The sequence below is a fragment of the Microtus pennsylvanicus genome, chromosome 7 (assembly GCF_037038515.1).
Source record: "Microtus pennsylvanicus isolate mMicPen1 chromosome 7, mMicPen1.hap1, whole genome shotgun sequence".
Taxonomy (NCBI): Eukaryota; Metazoa; Chordata; class Mammalia; order Rodentia; family Cricetidae; genus Microtus; species Microtus pennsylvanicus.
The window spans coordinates 104,578,842-104,592,447 of record NC_134585.1 but is presented as its reverse complement, the minus strand read 5'-3'; the positions used below and the strand labels follow the sequence as shown (position 1 = coordinate 104,592,447).

The window sequence follows — 13,606 nt, the reverse complement described above, 5'->3', positions numbered from 1 at the left end:
TGTATGTGGTGAAATGTTGTTGATGTTATTGTAAAAGTTTTTATTATGTTGTATTTTTTATTTTATTAATTTTACATAATAAACAACAGCTCGCTTCCATCCCCTTCATTCCCCCCACCTTTCCCATTCACTCCTAGGAAAGTTAAAGGCCTCCCATGGGGTGTCAACAAAGCCCACAACACTAAGTTGAGGCAGAGCCAAGTCTCTTTTCCCTGCATCAAGACTGAGCAAGGCATCCACCATAGGCAATGGGCTCCAAAACCCCAGCTCATGCACCAGGGATAGATTCTGGTCCCACTGCCAGGGGCCCCTCAAAGAGACCATCTACACAACCATGGCCCACATGCAGAAGGCCTACTTAGGTCCCATGCAGTTTCCCTAGCTCTCAGTCTAGAGTCTCTGTGTTCCTGGGAGCTCGGATCAGTTGTCTCTATAGATTTCCCCATCATGATCTTGACCTCTTTGTTCATATAATTCCTCCTCCTTCTCTTCAACTGGATTCTGGGAGCTCATCCTATAATTCTACTGTATATCTGAGAGCCATTTCCTTGTTAACTCATCAGTGCTATTCCTTCCCTTTAAGGCACCACATAGTGTCCTTCAGCATGAGCCTATTTCTTTTGTTATTGACTTTTCTTTCACAATGAACAAGATTATTGGAATTTTGTGGATGGAACAATGAACATAGAAGACCATAATTTGATATCAATTGATTTCTCAATTTCTTATCTACAATTGAACACATATATTATTTCCTTATTTGCCATGTATTTATGTATCTATATATGTAGCTGTGCTTTCAAAGTAGGACTTTTGGCTCGTCGGCCGTCAGTGAGGCAACATGGGTCACCAGCAGCTCTACTGGAGTCACCCGCGGAAGTTTGGCCAGAGATCCCGCTCCTGCCGCGTCTGCTCAAACCGCCACGGTCTGATCCGGAAATACGGACTGAACATGTGCCGCCAATGTTTCCGGCAGTACGCGAAGGACATCGGCTTCATTAAGTTGGACTAAGCGACCTTGAATGGATTCTTCAAGACTCTACCCAGTGGAAAAGATAAACGCCAGTCTTTGTACATAAGAATAAAACAAAGTGAAGACCTTCAAAAAAAAAAAGTAGGAAATATCTTGTAAGTATTAGATGGCACCATTATTATGTCAGTTCAATCTGTTATCCATCTATGAAATGTTTGCTATGAGACATACTCCTCTGAAGATTTCATAAAAAATTACACATTTTTTTTTTCGAGACAGGGTTTCTTTGTGGTTTTTGGAGCCTGTCCTGGAACTAGCCCTGTAGACCAGGCTGGTCTCGAACTCACAGAGATCCGCCTGCCTCTGCCTCCCAAGTGCTGGGATTAAAGGCCTGCGCCACCACCGCCTGGCTTACACAATATTTTTTAAAGAAAATGTAAAATAGTGAAAATAAAAGACATGAATATAAAACATTGTGAAAAAGTATTATATAATCTGAATTGTATGTAGGTAAGATGCAAAACTCTTATGGATTTACAGAAGAGAAAGACAGTCCCTAACAAATAAGGTGCTAAACTTCTTTTTGAGAGGTGAAAATTCAAAACACCATGCTTAAGAATTAGGAGGAATGAACAGCACAATATTTCCGTTCTCTCTCATGTAAATTGAATTTCTACTTTTTACTTTTGTGGTGATGAGTTTGAGTCCTAAAACCTTCCAAGCGAGCATTCTACCTTTCTACATCCCCACCTACAATCCATATTTGCAACTTTGCTCAAGCAGGTATTGTAGGGGTTGTGAGTCTTTCTGGCAATTTCTGAAGCATTTTGTGTAAGGGACTGAGCCTCTTCCTCTCCCCCAACTTTATGAGGTGTGTATGTGTGTGTTGAAATAATCTAGGGAGAAAATGTTTCTTTTACTACAAGTATGAAAGGGAGCTTTTAATCGGGAGGGCAAAATTGGCTCATAGTAGAAATAGGAACACGAATTTTGTCTGCTCACATCAGTACAGAATCAGAGAGTCTAGAAACTCCATTGAGCTATAACCCACTCATAACATCCCCCCCCCCTGAGCTCACCCTTTTCTTCTAGTTAGGTTCCATCTCTTAAAGAAGAATAGAAAACATTTACCATATATACTTCAAAAATAATAATTTATATGAATATTTATGCTTAATATATGATATGTGTATGTATGATACATATAAACCTACAATCAAATTAAAATTTGTTTTCACAATACTTTGTTTACAGAATTTTTTTCCCTGGAGGAAACCAACTCTTAAGAAGTAAAATAATTTCATGACTGAAATTCTTGGCCAATGTTCTTAGAAGTTTTAATTCAAATAATACTATCTGATTGCCTATGTTAGTGATGAGCATTCTTTCAGAAAAACCCTGAATGCTGATGCTTTCCTGCCTAGCAGTTTTAAAAAAGATTTCTTTCAAGACTTTGTTATTGTATCTCTGTGTGTTCATATAATATACATGAATGAAGCTTTATTTCTATGCAAATTCTTGTGTTTCAAAATGTTTTCTTAATATCATAGTCCCTAATTTTCAGAACTGTGATAAAGTAGTAGAAAGAGCCTATCTGACAATCTGCCTGGCTTATCACTTTTTGCTCATGAATCACTTTGTGTCAGCTCTTTCAAAGACACACATATAAAAATAACAATAATGCAATTTCCGAAATCTCCTTCAGTATTTGAAAATGAAAGTCCAGTTCCAGATAATGAAGTTGAGTGTGGTGAAATCTGAATTCCACGGAAAATGTTATATTAAATCACAGTTATTTATTCTAATAAAGAAAAAGAACCCCTGGGTAATTGAAATCCATAGATAATTGAAAAACTGCATAGAGCAATATTTTTCAAATTCAACCCATAGCAAATTATTTTATTGGCACTGTAGCCAAGTAACAAAACTTTCACATTTAAATTTCACTTCTTGTCCCTTTTCTTCTCACAAAATGGCAAGAGAAATGCCTAAATTAACCCAGAAATGCTTTTTAAAAAGCAGAGACCAAAGGTTACCTGACTACTAAATGATGGAGGGAAGAAACAGGTGGCTGAAGCTTTTATGACACAAATTTGATCCAGTTTGGTATTGTGTTTTGGCAATTTCAATATTTCATCAAATCGCAGAGTAGACATTTATTAAGTACGTACTGCATCCCTGAGAATAGAACAATGCATTCTTATGTCCTTTGTTGACCAGTCCTATCAATGTATGGGTACAGCCTTGTAAAAAGATGGATAAACCAGAAGTTGAGTCTAAACTGGAGGTCAAAAAAAAAAAAAAGATTCTTGATATAATGTGTTAAAGCTGATCAGTATAGTCAGTGCAATTATCTGAAATTTAAAGAGGGAATTGAGTAATTTAAGGAAGATATGTCAACCAGTTTCCTGAAGGAGGAATGGTAGAAGATAATAACAATATGTATAAGCATACAATTTAAAATCTTTGGATCTTATTGGTAAAACCATGCAATACACATGGGGAGGAACTCTTTTTTTTTCAGGAAGTTGAGTCACATCTCATTCTTACTACAATTTCAACTTGGCAGGAGATGCACTAGACTTGGTATACATGACCAAAATATTCAGCACTCTCTAACCTCTGACCTCATTAACTAAAATCTGTAGGTAAGAACTCATACACTGAAACTGATAAAACCTTGAGTGAATATGTAATCAAATAAGTTGTAAGTAAGTGGAGAATTATTACAGGTTCAGAGATTGAAAGAGTGTTAGCATGATATCAAGTCCTCCAGAGTCTGAAGCTCTGATTTACATCCAATTCAGTGGATGATTTGCCTGGTTAACAAAATCATTTTAAAATGTATGTGGGAAAAGCAAAGGACTAAGATAAGACAATACATCACTGACAAAGAACAGATGCGGAAGTTCTTATTTAATTTGGTTTTAAGACTTGACGCAGATCCATAACAGTCAAAAAAGAATTTTGGGTTTTTTATCTTGGCTATTATTTTTATTTTTTTTATTGAGAAAAAGAAAAAAAAGTTTCCGCCTCCTCCCAGCCTCCCATTTCTTTCCCCTTCCTCCTACCCTTCTCCCCCTCCCCCCACTTCTCTCCCTCTCCCTCTCCAGTCCAAAGAGCAGTCAGGGTTCCCTGCCCTGTGGAAAGTCCAAGGTCCTCCCCCCTCCGTCCATGTTTAGGAAGGTGAACATCCAAACTGGCTAGGCTCCCACAAAGCCAGAACATGAAGTAGGATCAAAACCCCGTGCCATTGTCCTTGGCGTCTCATCAGCCCTCATCGTCCGCTGTCTTCAGAGAGTCCGGTTTTAACCCATGGTTTTTCAGTCACAGTCCAGCTGGCCTTGGTGAGCTCCCAATAGATCAGCCCCACTGTCTCAGTGGGTGGGTGCATCCCTCGTGGTCCTGACTTTCTTGCTCATGTTCTCCCTCCTTCTGCTCCTCATTGGGACCTTGAGAGCTCAGTCTGGTGCTCCAGTGTGGGTCTCTGTCTGATCTTGGCTATTCTTACAGGTGTAAGATGGAATCTCAGAATTGTTTTGATTTGCATTTCTCTGATGAGTAAGGATGCTGAACATTTCCTTAAGTATCTTTCAGCCATTTAAGATTGTTCTATTGAGAATTCTGTTTAGGTCTGTACTCCATTTTTTTTTATTGGATTATGTGTTCTTTTGATGTCAGATTTCTTGATTTCTTTGTATATTTTGGAGATCAGACTTCTGTCTGATGTGGGGTTAGTGAAAATCTTTTCCCATTCTGTAGGCTATTGTTCTGTCTTGGTTTTTGAATGTGTATATGTGTGTTCAGATGTTTGTGTGAATACATCTCTACCTTATGTATTGAGACAGAGGCCTCCAGTCGCCTCTGCCTCCTGTTTACTACAATTGTTAGCAAACAACCATGCTGACAGGGATTTTATTTCTTCTAGTGATTGTAACTCAGACCCCACACTTGTGGGACTAACCTGCTGACCCATCTTCCTGGTTCTCTCAACTGACTTTATGTTGGTGGCGGTTTTCTGTTCTGCCCTGACCCACAGCTGGGCAGCCCCAAAGAAACACACAGATTTCTACATTAGTTATAAACAGGTTGGCCTATTAGCTCTTACATCTTAAATTAGCCCAATTTTCTTGTCTGTGTTAGTGACAAATACTTTCACGAGGCATGGTTTTCAATTGTGAATCTGGAGCCTAGACACCATGTTTCAGGACCATTAAACTTGCGCCATGCTCAAAGCACAAACCCCATTCCAATTTTACACCAAAGTATTAGCTTCACTATCTTCTTGAAAGAATGTTAAAACAAAATGTATTCATCAAATAAAACACTGGATGGCCTTTTATGTTAATTAAGCTTTGTAGTGCTTAGCCACCATCGTGTGCATGTGAAATTTGTTGCCAGTCCGGAGCTAACTTCACTTAGGCAACTAGATGACTTTGGCATTGTGTATTTCTGAACATTAATAGAGCCATTTGCATGCTAAAGAAGTGGGAATTTTACTCTTCTCTGGTCACTGAGGACCAATTTAATGAATTAAAGAGGGTTTGGATTGTCTTCTGGGAGACAGAAGGTTAAAAGGTACATTTTGCTAAATATTTAAAATCTTTAACCTTTGTGGTATAGATCTCAATGACTTAAGAAATGATAGACCCCTAAAGCAAAATTGCATCTTGCTTGAAATCTTTCCCTTTTCAAGTTCAGAGGAAATGTTCCTGACTTTTTGATATAAAAAGCAATATTTCCATTAATGTTTTAATTCTGATATGGAAGAATTTCTAATTATGTCTGTTTCCCTGTGAGTTCTGTTTTATTAGGCAGGTGTCCAGTGTGGGGAAGTTCCCCATGTGTGCAGGAAGTACTGACGTTGTCATATGCCTTTCTTCTGTGACATATGGGGCAGTCTTGGAGTTCACAGTGTCTGCTGCAAAATGAACAGCTTTAAAAGTTTCTATTTAATTATTAACTTGATCACTCGTAGCAAATTAAAAGCCATCTTTTTACTTGTGCTCTTGCAAGTTCTGTATCAATTTATTGGTTGACATCTGGTGTTATCGTCCAGTGTTGTCAGTCACAGAGGAAGAAACTAACATAGATCATTTTGGAAGCAATGACACTAAATGTAGGAAGCAATTATTTCTTCCATTAGACACAATTCTTTTCTACAATAAGTGTGTTATATATAATGTACTAAATATACAATATGATTGAGGTATCTTTGTAAATTGAAGTGATATTCTCAAAAAAAAAAAACTGAAAGAGTCCTCTAATAGTTAATTCCTGGGATTGTATTACCCTCTTCCTGGGATTTGACATTAGCCTAGCCTGCAAAGCTGAAGTTTCATAAAATCTGGCAAAGTTCTTAAACGTTGATTAAAAATTACATGTGTCTATAAGGCACAGAATTAAAGATAGATAAAAGAAAGAAAAACACAATAAGACCTTAAGGAAAATTTTAATTAATATGTCCTTGAGACTGGAAAAAAATGGTCTTAACATTTCCCTCCCAAGGGCCAAGGGCACCCCATAGTGAGAAGGTTTCACCCCATTTAAAAGTTTATTTGGGAACCTCCAATCCAATTAAAAGATGTTGTTCGTAACAGAAATAACCAGCCATTTATTCCTTTCTCAAGTTCTTACATGTCCTATGAGCCCAGAAGACTATTACTTACAAGGTTCAAGTGCCATGCCCTTTCCCAAATCTGAGACTATCTATGTGTTCCAGGCTGATAAACTTGTCTGCATAAAGAATATGTCAAACTGGAACTTGGGGCTAACTATAAATGTCCATACCCTGTAGTCCCTACCATCCTCACAGCAATGAATGTCACCAGTGTCACCCTGTGATTTGCCATCCACTAAAGGAGGCTACAGAGAACAATAGATGAATCCTCAATAGGTCCTCTCACTCATTAAAGATAAGACTGACATAGGTTCTATGACTATGATTTCCCAGTTTCTTCTTTGTCTACTCATGGAAAGAGCATATCACCCCTATAAGCCATATAATAATAATAAAAAGACCCAAACCAAGAAGTTCAGAGACAGTCTATCCACTGAGACTCAACACATATTCTATTCCTGGGGTTGTGGATCCACCAAAGGGGTTCTGATCTATCCAATGCTATACCTGATCTGTGGATGGCCCCCAAACTGCCAAGAGCTGAGTGAATATCATCGTTCTCACTGTAGCAACAAAAACAAATGCTCCTGGAACCACTGACTTTTTATAGTCCGAAAAAATAAGTCATCACAACATGCATGTGGTCTCTGGTATGCAGTGCTCATTTGCTCTGCCTTGGGCTATCTGGATCAATAGAGGTGATGCTTCTTGTGACCTTTTAAACAGAAAGAGAGAAGAGGTCGTTCTTTCTTGGGTGGTGAAGACCTGTTCAGGCAGTGTGAAGCAGCATATAATCGGTTCCCAGCCTTCCAAAGACTCTGCAACTGGATTTACCACATCATGTATATCCAGTTGATGGTACAGCAAGTTACCTGAGGCTTAACGGGATCAGGCTGCAGGTGCTGTGGCTTGTGCACTGGGTGCTGAGCTCCACATACCATAAGGAAATCTGTCCAGTGGGACCTGGCAACACATAGAAAAACATCCAGATACAACCATATCTATATATATAAAGGTTAAGGCCTGACAAGAAACTAAAGATTATTATTGACAAACTGATAGAATCTGGGGAGTCAGGTTCAATGTACATGGTTGGTCCCCAGATAACAAATCTAATACAGCCCCTAAGATAAAAAACAAAACAAAGCAAAATAAAAATCCAAAAATGAAAACAAAAATTTTCCACCCAGGGTCATCGACCCCATCATGTCAAACTTGTCCATCTCGGTATCCCTGTAATACAAGCCCCAAAGGTTATGGCCCCAAACTACAATTTCCTTGGGAATTATTTTGCTAACCACAGGGGTAAAGATCCAAATGACAGCAAAATCCAGCCATTCAATATTCAGGATGCTAAGAGGAATATATTAGTTCCGCAATCATTCTCTCCCAGACATAGGTAAAGACTTCTCGCTATCTGGACCCCAACCCCCCCCCCCACACACACATTATATTGGATTTAAAATTAATCTATAATAAGATCAGTTTCCACATAGGTAAGGACTTCTCGCTATCTGGACCCCAAGCCCCCCCCATACACATTATATTGGATTTAAAATTAATCTATAATAAGATCAGTTTCCAGTCCTGGCATCTGTAAGTGGGCCAACCTAAGCTCACCCTGGTGAACTCCAAGAAGAGTGTCTCTTTATGCTATCAATATAACCTCCTATATAACTCCCCCATGCATATTGTTGTAGCCATAGACAATAGGATAACTCCAGGAATGGTGGTCACGTGGAATCCCAGGCCCCAGAGACTACCTGGCTTGCTTGCGTGAAAGCCTTAGCCAACTGTGTGCATCCTGTGAATTGTTCGCACTGGAAGAGGCACCACTCCTTGCTTCTTTGTGTATGTGATGCCACAGGGGCTCACCTATAAAGACACAGAGAGCAGGGAACAACTACGTCTAGACTCTGTACAGCGGGCCATCTCCATTCCCCTGTTGGTGGGAGCAGGCATCACTGGATCTGCTGTTGGAACTTAGTGCTCACACAGACCTAAGACATCTGAAAAACTCTACTACCGCTCTCACAGCTCGGGGCAGAAGTTGTTCTTCAAAATCAAAGAAGACTGGCCCTCCTTTCCATGGGAAAAGGATGTCTTTATATGACACTGAGAAGCTTGTTACTTCTCTGCCACACAGACAGGAGTAATTAAAAAAAAAAAAAACTTTAAGCATTGTCAAAAATTACCTAAACAAACAAAACACCAAAAATCTAACAGCTAGAAACTGTTGTCGTTTTCTTGGTCCCATTAATTAACTATTCTACTTGCAGATATCACTGGGGCATGAATCCTTTCACTCCTATCCCAAAATGCAGGGCCCTACTTGTTCAACTGCCTCGTTAACTAAAACATAATAAATTCTGTTTAACCGTTAATGCTGAAAGGTTAATATAACTCCCTGTCCAAAGATGAGGCCATGATTTAAATCATGCTCACAGACCCAGTGGAGAAAGTAGCAGGCCCCCAGACCTTAGAACAACTGATACCACGCTAGAGACACTGTTTTGACCTTAAACTCAGCACATAAGCTCCAACAACTTGAAAAATAGAAGCTAAGGCCTGGTCCTAGTTCCAGGAAAGTCCCTGAGTTAAAAAGTCCCAAAATGTTCTAACCTTGCGTTTTGGCTTCTGCAGTTATGCTTCTTCCTAACTGAAGTGTGCCAACCAGGGTATAATTTTTATACATGAAAGACAAAGAGCTGTAAGGCTCAGGGCTGCGTGATTTGGATAAATTCCCCAAGCAGCTGCCAGTCAACAATAAAGACTTTTTTTTCTGCTTTTAAGGGTGTTCATGTGGTGGTCTCTGGTGAGTTTGCCTTACATCTCTCTGCTGGCATAAACAGCTGAGTTAGACTTTCTAAATAGAAGGACTTTTTAAAAAATTGAAAATAAATTATTCTATGGTATAGACAAATTATTAAATTTGGTTTGAGATAGTCTTTGAGACCAGTTGAATGGCTTTCTTAGTTATTTTACTAGTTATCTTTGCTTATGAAACTGGCCAATAATTTTGTTCATTTCTTTCACAGAATTTACAATCATCTCATAATTATTCATACTTGAGTCTCCAATGGTTTCTAGAGTGTTTTTAGTTTTATAATTACTTAGATAGGCTCTCTTCCCCTAGTGAAAGTCTAAGATTTCTCTTTCTGAACCATCTTTTTCTTTGACTCCAAATCCCAAGCTCCATGAATTTATACTTCACACATTAACGTTTTTAGAGAGAGAATTTTAAAATATAAGTTTTTAAAATTCCAAATCTCTTCTTAGTAGGTATTTAGAAATTATTAAACATTTTGTAGAGTAACTTATCTTCTGTGACCTCTCATCAATTCCACTGACAATTTTTGTCAGTTGTTTAAATTTCTACAAAGACATTTATTAAAATTTTCTGAAAAATATTGTTTCCTTTAGTGTTACAATTATGTTCCATTCTTTTCTAAATTAAATAGCTAGGATTTTTAGTATAATATTAAGTAGGAGCAAAGACAGAAGACATCCTTACCTCATCATTAAATACTTGATAATTATCCAATTTTCCTATATGTTATTTGTGGAATAAAGTTTTTCATTATTTCCAATTTTCTAAGGGTATTTTTAAATATGCGAATTTGGTCATATGCATTAATGTTTCATTTGTTAAGTGCATATGTTTTTTCTTCTTCTTTGGTATGTGTATATGGTAGATTACAATGCTTAGTTTTTCATGTTAAGCTCAACTTGAATACATAGAAAGATTTTCATTTTGTTATGGTCAGCATTTTGATGTTGATGAGTTTGTTTGTTTTTACTTTCTTTACCTCTTTTTTGATGGAAAATTATATAATGAGCACAAGGACTGATTTTAAAAAAGTTCCTCTGTTTCTCTTTGGATCAGATGTACATTCTTAAAATGATGCACTTCTTAAAACTGGTAGATTTTGTCAGTGAACCCCACTCAGTCAGGCATGAATTTTGAGAAAATGAACATTAACTACAATTTCAATTTCACTAACAGATACATAATTGATAGAATTAGCTATTTTTTTTCTGTGAAACATTCATGGTCTGAATTTGTCAAACAATTAATCATTAACATATCATAATTGTACATACACCCTTTTATTAATTATTATTTTTATTATAGTGTATGTTGGGGGCATTGCTCAGATGTAGACATTAGAGAAAAAACTTGTAGTAGTCTGGTCTCTCCTTATACCACGTGGGTTCCTAGTCCAATTAAGCTCATGTCTTCAAGAGTTGAATATACTTACTTACTTACTTACTTGCCAGCTATTACACAGACTTTGGTTTTCTTTTGTTTTTAATGTCTATGGGGTCAGCGGTACTGCTTCTGTTTCTCATGTCGAATTTGAAAATTTTCAATCCTTTGGCTATATACTAGTTGATTGCATTAATAGTTTCAGATAATGAATTTTTTTAATTTGATTTCTTTGCAATGTTCTATTTTTATTTTATTGAAATCTGCTCTGTACTTTTTCTCTCTGCTAGCCTTATGCCTAATTTTGTCCGATTATACTAATTTCCTCCAGCAAAAGTATATTGATTTTAGTCTTTTTCCCATGCACTTATTATAAATTTCCCTTCAAGCATGCTTTACTGAATTTTCCAAACTTTGGTAAATTGGCTTTTCTATATTTTTCCATAGTATTTTAATTCAATTTATTATTAATTACTCCTTGCCTCATGTTCTATATAGAAGTGGGTGTTCAATTTGTAATTTTTGAGAATTTTCTGGGTTTTTTTTATCCATTACTGGTTTCTGTTTTACCTTGACTGTGCTTTACAAACAAACTTTGTGTGATTTCTCTTCTTTTGATATTATTGTGTTTTGTGATATAGAACATGATCTCGCTTTGTGAATGTTTCACATGAACTTGAGGACAATATATATCTTTCACTTGCTACTACCACATATACTAAAGATGTTTCAGAATGATTTAATTGACAGTGTTCTTTAGATCTGTTATACACCAGTGATTGTCTGTGGGATTCTAATGGAGATATTGAAATGTTCAACCATAGTTTATCCTTTAGTTCTGCAAGATTTTACCCCTGAATTTTTTTTTTATTATCATCACTTGTATACATATTTCAAACTTCTAAATTTCAACGTATCACCTCTACGTCAATCACTGTCATTTCTCCTTATTCAGGCATGCGCTACAAGTCTGACACTGATTTAATTTTTTGAGTTTTCTTATAGTTATTGTTGACATGGTTTAAATTTCTACACTGTTTTTCTATTCACCCAGCAGTGTCTTTATATTCAAAATCGGATTTTAAAAATAATTATAATTAGGTTCTCTTTCCCTATCCACTCTGAAAATTTGTGACGCTGAATTGAAGCTTTTAAGTGTCTTCTTATTTTTGGTACATTTGGATTTAGATCTATTAGATTTATAATCGTTGCATTTGCTTGCTGGTCTTTTTCATTTTCCTTGCTATCTCTGCTTCTCTAAGTTTACAGAGAAAAATTCCATTTTGCCTTTATGTTAATATATCAAGTACCTTCTTTGAGAAAGTATTGGGTATATACTTACCCTTCATCAACACATATAGCATTGCTTCTATGGTTCTAAAGGAGTCATCACCCTAAGGATAGGGGAAAGGCTACATTTTTTAGACTAGTATATTTTATCTGTAATTGTTTGGTGTCACCTAGCTGTCCAGATTTGGGGAAAGATTTTTTTTAAGTATTTTTCTGATGACTCTAGAAGGCTCACTGATTTCTCACTTTGTTAAGCTTTTTCTTTTTTCTTTTAAACTTTTTAAAATCGTGTCTAACACATAAAGTTCCTGTTCTGTTTTTAAAGTGGTAAAATTTCACAAAATTATCAAAAGTTTCCTTAATTTTCTCCAAATGCTCCTAACCACTTAATAATCTCACTAGCTCTCAAGGAATCCATTCTTGGCTTATATACTACAGGTGTATAGTAAAATTTTGACTTGAGAATACAACAATTATCTAAACATTTATTTCTGTAATTGGCTTATCTAAATTAGAAGTAAAATTAGACATTTTTTTTTGGTTTCCTATTGTTAAAATATCTTCTTTTCTAAGATTATGTTAACAAATTTTATTCTTATTATTTAAATGTGATTTAAGTAAATAAATTTTCCTGGGAACTCTTAGATTATCTTTTTGTTGTTACAAAGTTTTTTTGTTATTTGACTGTCTACTTAGAAAAAGGACATTAAGTAGTGAATGTCAGAGTCTGTTGCGTGGTAATCAAGGTACTCTCCAATCCCATTAACCTATTGCTCTGACACTTGCTGTTCTTGACATTCCCCAAGCTGAGCAGTAACTATGACGGTGGTGACTTGTTTAAATAAGCCAACTCTTCCTCAAGACTTGGCAAGTTCTCTGTAGAACCAGGCCTCACACTGCTGAGGATGTGATAATTTGTATATTAATTTGCCTAAAAACTAAGCCATTACCTGTTGGCTGAAGGTTCTAGCACTGGCATCAAACACTGTAATATACAAGCAACAGAACTTTTGAATTCGCAGTTTACTGGAAGAGACAGGAATGGAAGCTGACAGTTACAATACTCTAAGATAAACATCATGTTAGAAAATGGTATAAAAATCTTCTCCTAAATTCTTATGTTTAGATAACTTGATCATTTTTCTTGCATATGATATCTTTATTAAACTTATTTTATTTTATACAATGAAAAATTATTTTCATAATCTGTTAATTTAATATAACATTCTTGAAAATATCTTTTCCATTTCTTTATTGTCATAGCATCTAGCATAGAACTTTTGCAACCATTGTTCAGAAATCTTTGACAGAATGAATCCTTAAAATTTAGGATAAGTAATATTTAAATAGAAAAAATGTTTTTTGATAACATTCTTGCAAAAATAATCTTTTATAACAAAGGCTGTACAATTTTTGGAAGTCTTTATATTTAGAACCATATGATGAAGCTTAAAGGTAAATAAGTACTTGCCATGTGTCAATACAGAGATTAATAGAAATGGGTTAAATAATA

The 13,606-nt window shown here is 36.2% G+C and overlaps 1 protein-coding gene across 1 annotated transcript; it reads left to right on the top strand.

Annotated features, from left to right (window-relative positions):
• The first annotated feature begins 816 nt into the window (after positions 1–816).
• On the top strand, positions 817–1,114 carry LOC142853858 (small ribosomal subunit protein uS14-like). The gene has a single exon (XM_075979011.1). It carries the CDS (start codon positions 842–844, stop codon positions 1,010–1,012), a length of 171 nt encoding a protein of 56 aa, XP_075835126.1. The 5' UTR covers positions 817–841; the 3' UTR covers positions 1,013–1,114.
• The last annotated feature ends 12,492 nt before the right edge of the window (positions 1,115–13,606 follow it).

Excerpts from the sequence above, each read along its gene's own strand:
- LOC142853858 (XM_075979011.1), top strand. The coding sequence starts at position 842 with ATGGGTCACCAGCAGCTCTACTGGAGTCACCCGCGGAAGTTTGGCCAG.